General features: G+C 39.0%; 1 protein-coding gene across 1 annotated transcript in view; it reads left to right on the top strand.

The window, feature by feature from the left end:
• atp6v1h.S (ATPase, H+ transporting, lysosomal 50/57kDa, V1 subunit H S homeolog) overlaps window positions 1-17,224 on the top strand; it is a 44,163-nt gene that overhangs the window by 2,768 nt on the left and 24,171 nt on the right. The window contains exons 3-10 of the mRNA XM_018223703.2: window positions 1,947-2,061; window positions 7,570-7,669; window positions 9,578-9,667; window positions 10,869-10,982; window positions 11,716-11,820; window positions 13,217-13,270; window positions 14,015-14,112; window positions 16,623-16,815. Of these exons, the coding sequence (XP_018079192.1) occupies window positions 1,958-2,061; window positions 7,570-7,669; window positions 9,578-9,667; window positions 10,869-10,982; window positions 11,716-11,820; window positions 13,217-13,270; window positions 14,015-14,112; window positions 16,623-16,815 (858 nt within the window). The 5' untranslated portion in view covers window positions 1,947-1,957. The remainder of the gene's footprint in view (window positions 1-1,946; window positions 2,062-7,569; window positions 7,670-9,577; window positions 9,668-10,868; window positions 10,983-11,715; window positions 11,821-13,216; window positions 13,271-14,014; window positions 14,113-16,622; window positions 16,816-17,224) is intronic.

The following is a 17,224-nucleotide window of genomic DNA, read 5'->3' as shown; positions in this document are numbered from 1 at the left end:
TGATAAATCTGGCCGCACCTTTCAGAGTGTGTTTATGGAAAAACAAAGTTCGTGTTTTGCCATCAAATTCAGACCATGGCACCAGAAATGAAGGACACAGCAGAGTGAAAGTCAAACTTTGGTGATCTGTTTGCGCATTCTTCCAATTTGCTTAGCGTAGCTAGTTTTGTGGCTATGTAATCACTATTTCACTGATGGGTGCCAGAATGTTAACTAGAATGTTAGCTAGCCATCAAAATAAATCGTTAAAGGGATACTGTCATGGGAAAAAATTTTTTTTTCAAAATTAATCAGTTAATAGTGCTGCTCTGCACTGAAATCCATTTCTCAAAAGAGCAAACAGATTTTTTTATATTCGATTTTGAAGTCTGACATGGGGCTAGACATATTGTCAATTTCCCAGCTGCCCCAAGTCATGTGACTTGTGCTCTGATAAACTTCAATCACTCTTTACATGCTGCATTGCAAGTTGGAGTGATATCACCCCCCTCCCTCCCCCCGAGCAGCTAAACAAAAGAACAATGGGAAGGTAACCAGATAGCAGCTCCCTAACACAAGATAACAGCTGCCTGGTAGATCTAAGAACAGCACTCAATAGTAAAAACCCATGTCCCCCTGAGACACATTCAGTTACATTGAGAAGGAAAAACAGCAGCCTGCCAGAAAGCATTTCTCTCCTAAAGTGCAGGCACAATTCACATGACCAGGGGCAGCTGGGAAATTGACAAAATGTCTAGCCCCATGTCAGATCTCAAAATTGAATATAAAAAAAATCTGTTTGCTCTTTTGAGAAATGGATATCAGTGCAGAATTCTTCTGGAGTAGCACTATTAACTGATGACAGGATCCCTTTAAGTTTCTATTCCATGCTGGTGTTCCTTGTTGGAAAAAGCTAAGCGCTACTCACAAATGTATAGTAAAGTAAAATTGCACAGTATACCTCTACTGATCATGTATCGTCCCAATCACAAGTTGACCATAGTGACCCATAGAGGTGGAGGTTTTTTGTCCTTTAATGCAAATAAAAATGTGAAATTTGCATGTAATGTCTATTGAGTTTCTATCCAGTTAACCTTGTACAAAAAAATAAAAATGGAAACTTTGTAGCTCAATTTCTCTTTGTGCAAAGATTGCTTATGCTTACTTGCCATTTTAACATGCTTTGTGGGTCAGGCTGAAAGCACAGCTCTTAAGTCCTATACTAAATACTTGCCTTGTACTGGTGGTAAGTACACGGCTCCCACTGTACATTGCACACGTTGATTTATATACAGTTGCAGAATGTGTATCTGCATGCTCTTGTCCCACCCATTTGCCACCCATGTACAGTTCACTATCTGCCACCTAGAGGTACTATGAATATTTTTAGAAAAAAGGGAAAAATGCTGCTCTGTGGAAGCTACTCATCAGCAACTCAAGTAGCGTTTTTCCATGGAAAGCATTGACCAGGTTGCGGACAACGTCTCTTTAAATTTGGGACTCTGTCTGCAGATTAACGTCTTTAAGCTTAAAATGGCCATTCACGTATACAGTTGATCTGATCATTTGTCAAGATTGTGGAATGCGAGGACTTTTTCTTGTTTTTTTTATCATGCTAGTGAGCCAAATAAGGTAGATCCAAATGTTTGATCCTTGGTATAACGGATAGATTGCATGGCTGATTCAAATCCTTAATATTCAATACCTCAAAGAGCCCAGATCAAATATTCTAAGACTGATCAGGTTCAATTTTTTGCTTACATGTTTTTTGCCAAATTACATGCAAACCGGTCAGGTTTAGTTTATATGTGTGGAGTTTCATAAACGTAAACAAGTCCATAATTCGTTTTCTGCGTTCAAATGAAAAGTAGCAAGTAAGAGAATATTTAACTAAACAATAGTACAATACATTATCAATACATTATTAATGTTGTTCTCTCTCTCTCTCTTTTTTTTTTTTTTTTTAGTGAAAATTAAAATGGATATTCGAGGTGCTGTTGATGCTGCTGTTCCAACAAATATAATTGCAGCAAAAGCTGCAGAGGTTTGGGCAAATAAAGTAAACTGGCAATCATATCTCCAGTGAGTATCAGATATATTTGGTGTGTTTGCTATCATAGCCAACTAAAGGGTACTCCCTGGTGCCTGGGTGCTGTCCATAAACGGCAAATAATACCGAATGATGAAAGATAGTCACACTCACAGGTCTTGCATTATGGAAAGTGTGATTCATTATACGGCACAAAAAATTGTGGCGTCTAGTAAATCACACTTTCTACAATGTAAGACCTGTGAGTGTGACTATCTTTCATCATTCGATATATATATATATATATATATATATATATATATATATATATATATATATATATATATATATATATATATATATGTGAAAAATTTTCCAGGGGTGCCAAAAGTGCTGTGATTGGCCATTTAGTACCCCCTTTGAGGATTGTCAACCTACACCAGGGATCCCCAACCTTTTGAACCAGTGAGCAACATTCAGAAGTAAAAGGAGTTGGGGAGCAACACAAGCGAGAAAAATGTTCTTGGGGTGCCAAATAAGTGCTGTGATTGGCCATTTGGCAGCCCCTATGTGGATTATCACCCTACATTGAGGCTCTGTTTGGCAGTACACCTGGCTTTTATGCAACCAAAGCTTGCCTCCAAGCCTAGAAATAAAAAAATAAACACCTGCTTTGAGGCCACCAGGAGCAACATCCAAGGGGTTGGAGAGCAACATGTTGCTCACGAGCTACTGGTTGGGGATCACTGACCTACACTGAGGCTCTGTTTGACAGTACATCTTGTTTTTATACAACCAAAGCTTGCCTCCAAGCCAGGAATTCGAAAATAAGCACCTGCTTTGAGGCCACTGGGAGCAACATCCAAGGGGTTGGAGAGCAACATGTTGCTCACGAGCTACTGGTTGGGGATCACTGCCCTAGATGTATCGGGGGGAGGGGGGATTTTTCTTCATATATTTCCACAAACCTCCCTAAAACTGCAACAAAACATTTCCAGTAACTGTTTAGCAGACATTTTTACCAGCTTCAACCCAGTGATAATAGTGGGCTTCCTTGCACACACTGCTCTTTCCACAACATTTCTCTGGGATGAGGGTCATGGCTAGGGTATTCTAAAACGTTAACTCTCTTCTACTTAAGCTATTCTTTGGTAGATCAACTTGAGTGTTTAGGATTGTTGTCTTGCTGCATGACCCACTTTCTCTTCAGTTTCAATACACAGATAGTTTGACATATTCCTGCCAGCATTCATAGGTCCATCAATATTGCCAAGTTGTCCTAGTCCAGTGGCAATGAATGTACTGCCACCACCATGTTTCACAGATGGCAAAAGGTCCTTATGCTTGAATGTAGTTGTTTGCTTTTTGCCAAACATAATGCTTTTCATTCAAGTAAAAAAGTTATCTTCTGACTTATCCACATGCATGCAAAGTAGGCAAACAGATAAATACTGCTCTTTCTGGATAGTAGAGTCTTTCTCCTTGCAATTCTTCTATGCAATCCATTATTTTTCATTGTTATGTAATCCATTATTGTTCATTGTTCTGCTGATGGTGGACCCAAGAACATTGACATTTGCTAATACAAGGGAGGGCTTTAGCTCCTTAGAAATTAACATGGAGTTCTTTAAAATCTTTTTACCACATCTTGCTGGTCAACCACTTCTGAGGTGGTTAAAAATGGTTTTCAACTACAGGTATAGGATCCCTTATCAGGAAACCCGATATCCAGAAAGCTCCGAATTACTGAATGGCTGTCTCCCATAAAATTATTTTCCTTTTCTCTGTAAAACAGTAGCTTGTACTTGATCCCAACTAAGATATAATTAATCCTTATTGAAAGCAAAACCAGACTATTTGGTTTATTTAATGTTTAAATGAATTTATAGTAGACATAAGGTATGAAGACCCAAATTACAGAAAGATCCGTTATCTGAAAAAAAACCCAGGTCCCGAGCATTCTGGATAACAGGTCTCATACATGTACCTCCATTTGTACATGATCTGCCTGACAGTGGACTAGAGGAGTTTTCTTAGTTTCGTAACTCTTTTCAGCCTGGTGGAATCAATAAACATCAATATGCATCAGCATTAATAAGTGTTTTATCTCCTTTGTTTGTGTCATGACATACTTCCACAAAAACTGTGTTATTAAGGACCTATAAACCCCCCCCCACAAAAATTTGAATCCGTTAACAACCTCTTTAAATTATTTAAATACCCACCACTCTGGTTGTTCAAAGGTTAATAGTAAGGCTACAGCACACGTGTTGTTGGCAGATGTAAATGTCACTGATGATGTGTCACAGGGAAAATGGCCGCTGGATGAAGACTGCTATTTGTTTCATGAAAATGTGATGACTCAAACAGAGGGGATATATGGAGTACAAATGAGGTGGTTGGGGTGGGGGAGAAGTGCCCAACTTATATGCATGGTAGGATTATATAGGGTTTACATATCCTTTAAGATAGATTTCTGTTCTTTAAATAATCAAATTCCCCTTCAAATGAACGAAGAATCCTAGTGGTTCACATACTTTTGACACACACAAATATGTAGCTTTGGATCATTTTCCTCAATGAATAAATGAACAAGTATAATGTTTTTGATTCATTTATTTAATTGGGTGCTCATTATCTAGTTCCAAAAAAGGTTTTACGTCATATTTATATTGTAAGTTCACAAACTTTCAAGGACTACTTTTTGGATATTTTGGAATTGCCAGATTATGTGTTTAAAGCAGATCCATATATAAGCCATATATACTGGGGGCAGTTATGTTGGAACCCCAAGCATTAGAGTCCCTGCTTGCATGCAGTCACACAGATATCTCATTGACACTGCCTTATCATAATTTTGTGCTTAGTTTTGATAAGATAAGTGTGTGGCTTTTCTGCTTCTTTTGTAGAGCCAAGTATCACATTGAAATAATCATGAAAACTAAATAAAGTGCAGATAGTCAAAATGACATCCCAGTTCCACTATTGTTTAAATGTATTGAAATGATGTGTACATTTATTGCTGGAAATGAAATCCCCATGCAATTTCATTATTCCAAGTTGAAAAAACAGAATCCAAGTTCTCTTTCAGTTCAGTTACTAAGCATGGATGCATGTCAAAAGAACACAAAGACTGCATGTAAGATCTTACCTGGTCCCATATAGAACCTTTCGTTCTAGAGGATCATCTACTTAACCTTATCTGAAATTTTCATTTTTTATATTCGATTGCCTGTCAGGTAAAACTGTATGATAAGGAAAGAGAGTACAATTGGTCAACTTTGTTCAGACAGTAGTTGCCATCCTGCAATAGTTTTTCTTTTTCTGTGTAAATGTGGCCATACACGGAGAGATCCGCTCGTTTGGCGATGTCGCCAAATGAGCGGATCTTTCCCCGATAGGGCCCCAATGATCGGATCCTAACGAATAGTAATGGGTGGTCGGATCGCGGGAACGCATCAACGAACAGATGCGGCCGCGATCCGACGGGATTTCTAGTCCCATCCGGTCGAGATCTGGCCGACTTTTGGCCAGATCTCGATTGGGGAAGCCCGATACACTGGCCAATAAGCTGCCGACTCGGTCTGTCGCCAGTTTTTATCGGGCCGTATATGGCCACCTTAAAACAAATGCTGTTACTGTAATTTGGATTAGCTCCAGGGGTTTTGTTGCAAATAGTTTTTTTGCCGCGCTTGAAGAAAACAAGCTCTTTCAATCTGTCCTAAAAAGGAGATACTGTAGAAAAAATACAGTGCTGTAAGTTTCAGTGCTCTAGCTGGATGCAACCCTAAGGTGATTCATTTACAGCTTGTTGGCAATATAATGTAGTTCTAAGTTCTAATTGTTGGGTTCAGGCTCTATTTTGTGGTTCAGCATGTTCTTGGGTTCCCACTTAGCTCATTTAAAGTTATAAAAAAACATTTTAAAAAGTATTAAAGGAGAAGGAAAGGCAAAAATCATAACCTATCTCCCTCTAATGTACTCAAGTTCTCCTAAATCGATATAGTTCTAACTCACCAATGCCTAGCCTATCGCATAATATCTGTGTTCCTGTTCTGCTCGCATCTGCAGTCACACAGCCGCCATTGTAATGTAACTGATGCTTACTCTGCCTCTTGCACATGCGTGGGAAAAAAACCTTGACCCCCAGGAGCGTGTCACTAATGACATAGTGCACATTATTAAGCAGCTCATTACTGGCAGCACGAGCATCACGTGCGCGCAAAAAAGAGTAGCGCTGCTAAAGTAAGTATTTATCTATAAAGTCTTGTCCCCTCGCTAAGCACCGCAAGCGCTAGATGCTGCCTGTTTGCTGTCCCCAGTGCGTCTCCTTAGCACAGAGATGCTTCTATTCTGATTGGCTGGGGTCGTGTTCATAGGGGCCAATGATGACGCGTGCATAGCCATATTTGCATGCGTGTCATCATCATAGGGATGCGCATTAGACTGTAATTGTGCCCAACACGCCTCAAGGCTGCCTCGGGCAGCAGGGAGGCAGATGCCTGCATAATGTGTGACGTCACCGGAGTCACACGCTGCAGTCTTCGCAGATCGGTCTTGCTTCTAAATGACACCAGGGAGACAACTTACAAAATGTTCAGTAAGTTGTAAATCCACCAGACTTATGATAGAAAGCTATTTATGTGTTGCCTTTCCTTCTCCTTTAACATTCATTCTGCAATGCTGATTATTAGGTCCGGACTGAGAATTAAAATAGGCCCTGGCATTTCAGGTACACAGAGGCCCAAACAGCCCCCGACAGCCCACTAAATACTGACTTTCTATGGCACCTTATATCAGCCCCTCTGGCATTTGCCAGAACCCACAGATTGCCAGTCCGGGCCTGCTGATTATAACCAGTACTCTAACTACCTTAGCTTCCCTGTATTTGACAGTTTGGGATCATCCCTTAGATTTCAAGGTACAGGCCCAGTATTGATTATAAGTATTCTGCCTTGTAAAAGCTTATTGTAATTGTATTGCTAAATAAACACATTCAATAAAAAACTGCACTATGTTTCATTCTGCGTCAGCCTTCCTCTTCTGTAAAATATACCCCAACCCAGGGTGGTCTATCTTTGGGTGCCATTTTGCTAATTTTGCTGTTTCCCAGAGATCCCTTGTGGCCGTCAAAGACATGCACATGTTTAGTGTAGTAAAACAGGAAATATACGAATGCAAATTTTAGTAAAATTGGAAATGTTACTATAGTTCTTAGGCAGCTATAAGGGACTCCTAGGAAAGCATTAAAGATTTTGGTTGTTGATGTGATATTCAAAGGTAAAGTACCACAGGCTGGTACATTTTTTACGTTGGCCATTTATAAAAAGGAATTATATTACTGGTTGTTCCAATTAGCTCCCCCCTATTGAAATGCACTTTCCTTTTAGGCGGAGGCTTAGACACAGCTGTCTGCCTTGAATATGGTTACAAATCTGATCCTGTAAGACTCCTTGAGAACATGGCAGGGATTTTTTGACATTGTTTGCCATGCAAAGTATGCTGCTGTATTAGAATGTGGGTGAACTGGGACCTCCCATTTCTTTATTATTTTTTAATAGGGGACAGATGATTTCTGGTGAAGACTGTGAATTTATTCAGCGGTTTGAAAAATCTCTCCCTGAGGATAAGCAAATCATTCTAACCAATGAGGGAAATCAGGTAACATTTGTTTCCATGATGAAAGAAAATATAATTCCAAGCAATTTTCCAAAACATATCCATGATAAAAAGTCCATGATTTTAAAGTTTTTATTTTTAAAACAGTATAACAAGAGTCCGGTCTCTTATAGGACTTTCAGTCAGCTTTATGTGAGCTGACATTGTTTCAGGAGCCTGGACATATAGTACTTTCTAAAACAAAGTATATATCTGTATACTATTATTCTAATCTGATCTTTTATATCATGTTTTTTAACTGTCATAATATAATTATATTCATGGTATGGTTTGTTGTGCACACAGATTATTATTTTTTTTTTTTTTATGTTTTCATTTTTGAATATGTAGTGGAGCCTCTGTATTGTTTGGATTGTCCCAGGCAATAGCGCTGTTAGCATTTTCATCTTTTGTCTGTGTAACAGACAAATATTAATCATTTGAGTCAGTTTCTGTCCTAGGGTAATTTATGGTCAAATAAAAAGAAATACATCCTCTTTAAAGGTTTCACCTAGAATTAACTTCAGTGCGAAATGACCCTTCAAGGATAAGGGTATACCACAAGTGTAGGACTTTTAGATTGGAACCTATGTTCTTTTTAACCTGGTGTAAACATTTTGTGTGCTTTATGACAACATATAATAGCATTATGGAGCAAACAAATAGTTTAATAAAAATGATAAATAAAGATAACAGACTGAAAAGCAAATCTATATAACTGACCAGTGGTCCGGGAAGGCTGCAGTTGGATAAGCGGTCAGTAATCAGGCCAAAGGTTGATGCAGGTGGCATGCTGTGAAAAGCAGAGCCATGATTATGCCAAAGGTCAGAGCAGGCGACAAGCAATTGCAAGTCCTTTAATCAGGTCTAGGGTCAAAATCAAACTTTAGCAAAAAGCAAGGAAAGGGCTCTGTTTCAGGCTGTTTTTCAAGGGATTCTGAAGGAGGTGATGTAGCAGCTGTGTCTGTGGCTTTCATAAATAGTGTGCACACCAGGAGCACATATGGGGAGTGATGAGAGCTCTTAAAAAAGCATGGATAAGTAGCCAAATTGCAGACAAATTGAAGTCTTACTCTAGAACAGGGGTCCCAACCTTTTTTACCAGTGATGTAAAAGGAGTAAAAGGATGTAAAAGGATTTGGGGAGCAACACAAGCATGAAAAATGTTCCTGAAGGTACCAAATAAGGGTTGTGATTGGCCATTTGGTAACCTATATGAAGATTGGCAGCCTACAGGAGGTTCGGTTTGGCAGTACAGCTGTTTTTTAGGCAACCAAAACTTGCCTCCAAGCCTGGAATACAAAAATAAGCACCTGCTTTCGGGCCATGGGGAGCAACATCCAAGGTGTCAGAGAGCAACATGTTGCTCACGAGGGGACCACTGCTCTAGAAGTAAGGAATCCGTTATCTAGAAACATGTTATCTAGAAAGCTATGGGATGTTACAGAAAGTTATCTTTCATATAGTGCATTTTAAACATATAATTCAAATGTATATAAATGGTTTCCTTTTTCTCTGTAATAATAAAACTGTGCATTGTACTTGATTCCATTACGATATTAATCCTTATTGTATGCAAAACTAGCTTATTGGGTATATTTAATGCTTAACTGATTTTTAGCATGGAAATAGAAATTACAGAAAGGTCCTTTATCTGGAATCCCCAGCTCCCGAGCACTGTATTTTATTTGTTTTTCTTTTAGTCTACCCATGTTTTAGCTTTGTCTGTCAGTGCTGGTGTTTAAAGATGCCATGTTGTGAGCAGTTTTGATTTTTTGAGCTTCACCTTTTGATGTATGCTATAAGTATTACGTTATGACAGTTTTTTAATACAAATCTATTTACAAGTGAACTGCTTTTACTTTTACCTTAACCTCTTTTGTTTTGCTGATATATTAATTTACATTTTAGTGTGCTAAAACCTTCATAAATTTGATGACCCATGTTTCCAAGGAGCAAACAGTGCAATATATTTTAACCATGGTGGATGATATGCTTCAGGTATGTTATCCTCTTTCATTATGTTTTATAGTAAGATACTTTTATTAGAGCAATTGATTTTCTGTGTAATGTGACAGCTGTATCAATAAATAGCAGTGACTGCTGCATCAGTATCAGCTATTCTACAATTGTCATACCTTTCCAAATGAGAATAAATAGATATAAGAACAGAACTAATGTTTACTTACACTGACATTTTTTCGTTGTGCATTATTGTCTCTTTAGTCATAGCAAGGACGATACATTTTCCCTATTCAGGCCAAGGCCAAACAGGGCCAGAATCAGCCTGCTGAAATCTGCAGGCCGATTTCAGCCCCTGACCACTAGCAGAATCCTCTTTGTCTCCGTCTGGCCCTAGCCTTTGGGTGATGACATGTCATAATGATTTGACCTTGGGAGACGTTAATGTTGGCATAATTGCCATGTGTGCATAGCATTGTTATGTATATACATGTATATGTATATAGAAGTCACAGATCATCCAACACGATAGATTTCGAATTACATTCCAGAGTAGTTTAGAAACGAATGCTTATACATACTATACATTCTACATATATACATTTTACATACATACAGTGTTATCCACAGGGCAGGAGGAGGAAGCATATGGATTTAAGAGTATATTTTAATATGATTTAAATTTTCACATATGCATATGAGTGTTGAGTGATATCCCTGCAGTGAGCACCAACCATTGGGTTTTTTGGTGTGCTACCACCATTAATGTGGTCATGATCTTGAAAGTTCTTGTGGTAACATGGGTGTGGTTTGAAGTAGGTGTTGTTTAAAAACAGGGAGTGATCAACACTTTCATTCTCGGCATCTCACATAGGTGAGAAAAAATCTGGAAGACAAGTGACCAAACATGGCCCTTGCCAACCTTGCTGGGCAGTTCTGCATTTGCAGCATCATTAAGGGATAGCAGGGCGTTTGGTGTTTTGGTGTGAGGGGGGCCAATGCAGGGAGCTCTTAGTCTAACACCTGCATTAAGCTTTCTGTGCTTGATAGATAGGTTTGTAAAGGCATGGCATTTTTTATCTATATTAATGGTAAATTTGTTGATTATTTAGATGCAAATAATACAAAAAATAAACATTTGAGGGAGTGGCCTCCTCCCTTGTGAAAACCTTGCTTGATCGAGCAGACCCGCTAAAGATAAAGAGTTCTAAAATAATATATATTTTTATTAAACTTTCAGGAGAATCACCAGCGTGTGAGTATATTTTTTGACTATGCTCGGCGTGGGAAAAACACAGCTTGGTCCTATTTCTTACCCATGCTAAACCGTCAGGATCTTTTCACTGTCCACATGGTAAGAAAATAGTAATATTTTAGTATGCGGCTTATGAATAATACTAATAATAATAGAGATTATACTGGGGAATCTTTTCATGCACTTTTGTGGATCTTTCCCTCTTTCCTTGGTGGCTTATCAGGATTTAAGACTAATGGTATACTTGGTTGGTTATTTATCAAAATATCATTTATTAAATAAAAAAAATCAGACCAAACTAGAATATACTATTTACCCTTATTTATCATTCCAAAATGCACGAAAAAATCAGATAGTCAAAAACCGTCTGCATCTGATAGTCGTGTCACATCAACGCTGCTACACAATCCGAGAATTGCATTACTTACCTTATTTCCGTCGCATCCAACATGACGCCTGCGTTTTTTGCGCATCGTGTCGAATCGCCCCGGAATCGTCCGTGGAGTCCTGCCCTTATAGTAGGATTGAAACTGAAAAAAAAACATCATGAAATGTACCCGAGTTGAGTTAACTGACTATCCCTTTGTCTAATAAATAATATTTTAAATGGGAGCTATTTCCTTTATTTTTTAGAGGTTCACTTGAGGTCTTAAAAAAAAAATATATAAAAAAATCAGCATTCATAAAAATCTATTTGCTTCTAAACAAAACCTCTGCACTAGATAGATAAGTCAAAGATTTATTCATGAGGAAGTTTTTCCCTAAATACTTTATTGCTGCTTTTGTGAATTAAAAAAAATTAAATGTATATATATGTCTTTTTCTGTTTCAGGCTGCACGTATAATTGCTAAATTGGCTGCCTGGGGAAGAGAACTGATGGAAGGCAGTGATTTGAACTACTACTTCAACTGGATTAAAACTCAGCTGAGCTCCCAGGTGGTTTGATACTATTTATTAAATGTACTCTGTCAATGTTCTGTGCCAAGGAGGGCTCTGGCATAGCCATTGTTTAGGGTAGTTCTGTCCAGTTTTTTTCCCATGTCTCTGGTTAGCATAGCAAATGTTCATGAGCCAGATATCTGTTTCTACGATGTCACTATACATATTATACTTTATTGAAGGAAAATGCTGAATAACATAATACAGGTATGGGATCTGTAACACAGAAACCCATTATCCAGAAAGTTCCAAATTACAGGAATGCCATCTCCCATAGACTCCATTGTAATCAAATAATTCAATTAAACTATGTAGTCATAAAACAGTACCTTGTACTTAATCCCAGCTGAAATATAATTAATCCTTATAGGAGGCAGAACAGTCCTATTGTGTTTAATTAATGTTCAAATTTAGTAGATTTAAGGTATGGAGATACAAATTATGGAAATATCCCTTATCGAGAAAATCCCAGGTCTTTATCATTCCAAATAACAGGTCCTATATCTGTATCTTTATCCTGCTTTTTTCACTTAACACAGAGCAGTATCCATGATCCATAATAATTCTGATGCGCTCTCTAGACTATGTTGCTTAGAATTTCTTTTTCTTTCAATATGAAAAAGCAGTTTTGGTTGATTTAAAATAACTTGAAATATCAGCTTGTTCAAGCAGGACCTGTATGTTTCTTGCTATATATGATTAAATGTAACTTAAAATGTCATTGTATAAAGTGCTGTGTGATGAAGCATGCTGCCATTTATACATATCGTATAAGGGTACGTACCTAGCGGAGTTTCTTTACAGTTCATTGCATGGCTACACATGAGAAAAGGAAAGGCCAATTCAGTGGGTGTACCAAAATGTTAGGTGCCCCCTAGTGAATAAAATTGCTAACTTTCTTTCCCCTGGGCCAGTTCTCCTTTCCTGGAAAAAAAATGTATTTACTTACATATATGTAGTATAATAACATTTTCCGATATTGAGTAGGCTTCCAAGCCTACGGATAGGGTCAATGGGAATTAGAAATAAGATGGCTGTGTGGTGCTTATTTAGAAAGATACAATGAATGGTGAGTTTATTCTCAAAAGGAGCACCGATTCTGGGTGGGATGGGTTGCCTAACATTTTGACATCCCCCATTGAATTAGCCTTTCCTTGTCCTTTAGCTGAAGGGAGGCCAATGCTACATGCGAGAAAAGAAAAGTCTATGCCCATTTTTCTGCATTGAGCTCTGATCTCTTTCCCATAGGCACAGACCCTCATAAGAGAACTGAACAAGTAAACTCATATTTTGCTGTGTGGCAGGACAGCACTGCATGGCAACAAGTCAACTGTTTAGTCTTGATATAACTTCTTATTGCTAACTATACATTAATGTTTCTTTCCTACAACAGAAATTACGTGGAGGCGTCAGTGCAGTGGAAACGGGAACAGTGTCGCCAAGTGATGTAAGCAGAAATGGAAAACTTTTATTGGGCAGTACAGCTGCATGATACTGAGTCATAACTGGGAAATTAACTGTTTGCTTTGAGGCCATTTATGTTCTGACTAGTTCAGTGCTTTTGAGTTCTTCAGTCAAGAGAGAGCTGCACTAAGCAGCAGGTGTGTCCTCTAAACCAGGGGTTCCCATCTTGATTACTGCAACAGATTCTCTTCTTTACAGTTAATAAGGTACTAGTCATAGTTATATACCATCAAGGTGAATATTATCCTAAAATGTATCATTTCTGGATGACACCAAACATGAAAATAACATTCTTATATCCTGTTTATACTTGTTGTTTTGGGTTCAAAACCAGAAATTGGCATGTGGCATCTCATCATGAGGTCTGAGAAAATGTAACTGCAGGACTGTCAATCTACAGCACTGTGTATATGTCTGTGAACTGTCCGCCCTATAGGTGGATACTCACAGGAAATATAATTATACGCTCAATGGTTGAGAAGTTCCCTGTTGCCTAGTTGCAACATTATGTTAAAAATACTCACATGTGTGCATTCTATATTACACTATATATTGTCTGGGCTCAGTTAGATCATGGTTGTATGCTAGCTCTATTATGATAATATTGTGTTTTGTGCTATATCTCTCTTCTCCATATAGCCCTTGGCATCCATCTTGCTGCATCAAGTGCTGCTATATGTTGAAATGTCCCTGACGTATACCTTATGGATTCTTTTTTCATTTGCAGAGTTCCCAGTATGTACAGTGTGTTGCTGGATGCCTTCAGCTGATGTTGAGGGTTAATGAGTACCGTTTTGCATGGGTGGAAGCAGATGGTGTTAATTGGTAAGGCATCTAATGAGTGGAATGATTTATGCTATAGCCCTGGTTTTAGGCACATTTGTGTGGGGCATTACCAAAACAATATCAAGGTTATTGAAATGAGTATTTTAAAGGAGAAGGAAAGCTACCAAGGCAGTTTATTGCCAATAGATTAGCCACAACAGTGCAAGCTAGAACACCATTTTTATTTGTTAGAATGCTTTTCCATACCTAAGTAAACAGCTCTAGACACTGTCTCTGTTTGTTTAGGATGGCAGCTGCCATTTTAGCTTGCTGTGATCTCACTTCCCTACTCACTCATAGCTCTGGGCTCAGATTATGCAGGGAGGGGAGGAGGGAGGGGGAAAATGGAGGGGGAGAAGTAGAGAGGAGCAAACTGAGCAGTTCAGTGTAAAAATAAAAAACGGGTTAAATATATAGGATGTGCAAAATAAATAAAATTCTAATATAGCTAGTTAGCCAAAAATGTAATGTCACCTCAGATTCAAAAGCAAACAGTTATGACCCATGTGGTCCCCCCTCAAGTCTCTGATTGGTTAATGCCTGGTAACCAATCAGTGGGAACCAAGAGAGCTGCAAAACAGGAAGTAGTGTTCTGGCTATTATGTTAGGCATCCAGTCACTCCAGCCTTTATACATTACATTTTTGCCTAACTAACTATATTAGAAACATTTTTTATTTTGCACAGCCTATCTATTTACCCAGTTTTTATTTTTACACTGAACTGTTCCTTTAAGCCTCCAATTGTTCTGGTTAAGTTCTTAGAGGGGAAAAAAAACGTATTCTGCTCCTAAATTTATTATGCGCTAAAAATCCGAAAATACTCCAGCTAAAACCTGCCAAAGTCATGTAGAAGTCAGTGGCAGATATCTCTTTTACAATTGGAAGATGTTTCTTGCCTTCATGATTTTCATGGGTTTTCGAGATTTTGACACTGATTTTTGTGCGACAATTTTATAAAGCTGTTCTTTTCAAGTGACAATTTGAAAAAGTTGCACAATTTTGATTTTTTTTTTTTTTGGATTTTCTCACACATGCTTTTTGTTTGTTCAGATTTTTTAGAAAATTAAGGGAGTTTGATCAATTCTTATAATACATAAATGACCCTGAAGTACCGTATATACTCGTGTATAAGCCGACCCGTGTATAAGCCGAGGTACCTAATTTTACCTACAAAAACTGGGAAAACTTATTGACTCGCGTATAAGCCTAGACACAACTAAGACCCTTTATGCTACAATCACTACAGCGCAAACTAAATCACTGAAAATTTGTCCCCCCCCCAGTGGATTTATATTACAGATATTTTTCAGCTGAGACAAAATATACTTTCCACTAGCAATTATACACACAGACACACATATACTTTACACACACACTCTTCCCACAAAATAATCACACACACATACTATACACACAAACTCCCCACACATATACTATATACACACACAAACTCTCTACCCACACCATCATACACTATATACACTCACCACACAATAATGAAATTGCGGGGAAACGCGAGGGGTGTCCGGCTGCTGCTCGAGCTGTGGACTTCCAGGGGAGTAGACGGGAGGAGGAGGCTGGGTCACTGGGGAAGGAAAGACTCGTCCCCGGATTAGACACAAGGGACTCGGTGTGAGCAAATAACGAGGCGAATTCCCTGGCTGGATCGGCTGATGATTCATCGCTCCTTCCGCCCAATGCCACACTCGATCATCCGCAGCACGAGCGGCTCCCCCGGGGGAGGAATGGGCTGATCGGGCGGGGGAAGGAGCGGACTGTGGATAAAGGGAGAGTCCATGTGTCCGAGGGAGGAAGGTCGGGTAGAGGGAAGACTCCCGGGGAGCGGATTCCCCACAGGTTGGAGGGACTGGCGGTCAGTTCCGGTTAGAGGAGCCGCTTGTGCCCGGGGTTCGCTAATTCCTTATTAGCCCAACACAGACCCCCGGCTCACAGCCAGTTCTTCCGCCCTTTGCGCCTGCTCTTTCCGGATCCTGTCCCCTCCCGGTGCTGGGCGGGTGCTACGGACAGAGGGAGCCCCCTGCAGGCAGCGCGGACACGTCGAGCCCCGGGGAGGGAAGTGTCACATTAGGCAGGAGCCCCTCGCGTATACTTACCCGCGTATAAGCCGAGGTCAATTTTTTCAGCACATTTTGGGTGCTGAAAAACTCGGCTTATACACGAGGATATACGGTATATGATCTTTGAAGAGTTTTTAGATACATGTGAGCCATGTAAGGTAAAATGCAGGCAGATAGATTACAGACGTGGCTGGATACTTTTTCAGAATTAGAACTAAAAGTAGGCAGTTGATCCAGGGAGTATGGTGATTGCTGTTTTGCAGATTGGGTAGAATATATTTCCCTTCCAGAAGACTTCTTTGTAGTGGGTGTTAGCCTTAATAGGGATCATTCATGATTGAAGATCTAGCCTTAGCAAATATATTTAACAATATTTTCTCCTTACATTCTATAATAGTAATTGGCACATTTTCATTCTTACTTCATTTCAGCATAATGGCAGTACTAAGTAACAAATGTGGATTCCAACTTCAGTACCAAATGATTTTTTGCCTGTGGCTTTTAGCGTTCAGTCCACAAATGTGTGAATATCTGCGTCGTTATAATATTGTACCGGTGTTGTCTGATATTCTCCAAGAATCTGTGAAGGAAAAAGTTACAAGGATCATTCTTGCTGCTTTCAAGGTGAGTTAACAATTAACTTCAGCTGTATTAAGTATGAAGTGAACATTCAGCCATGCAGTGCCTGGCATAAAAACTGTGTCATTGTTAGACCTATAGCTAGTTTTTCCCCTTAAAAGTCCTCTTAGAAGTATATTGCCAATACTATATTTTCTTCGACATAGAGCAGCTTAGTCACAAAAGGATTGCCAGGGTGGGGAGATTTCTGAACAACTGGATGACTTATAGACAAGATCAGTGGAGCAGGGAGCATTCCTTCATTAGATTCAATTTGGGGTCTTAGGTCTCACATGATACAGCATAGATGCTGTTCTGTGACAGTCATAAGTCATGTTAAGCGTTGTCTTGGTGGGATATAAGTCAATAGTCTCTAGACATGATACCTATCAGTTGCATCAAGAATTCCATTCAG

This window comes from Xenopus laevis, chromosome 6S (genome assembly GCF_017654675.1).
Source record: "Xenopus laevis strain J_2021 chromosome 6S, Xenopus_laevis_v10.1, whole genome shotgun sequence".
Taxonomy (NCBI): domain Eukaryota; kingdom Metazoa; phylum Chordata; class Amphibia; order Anura; family Pipidae; genus Xenopus; species Xenopus laevis.
This window is presented reverse-complemented; position numbering and strand designations above follow the sequence as displayed.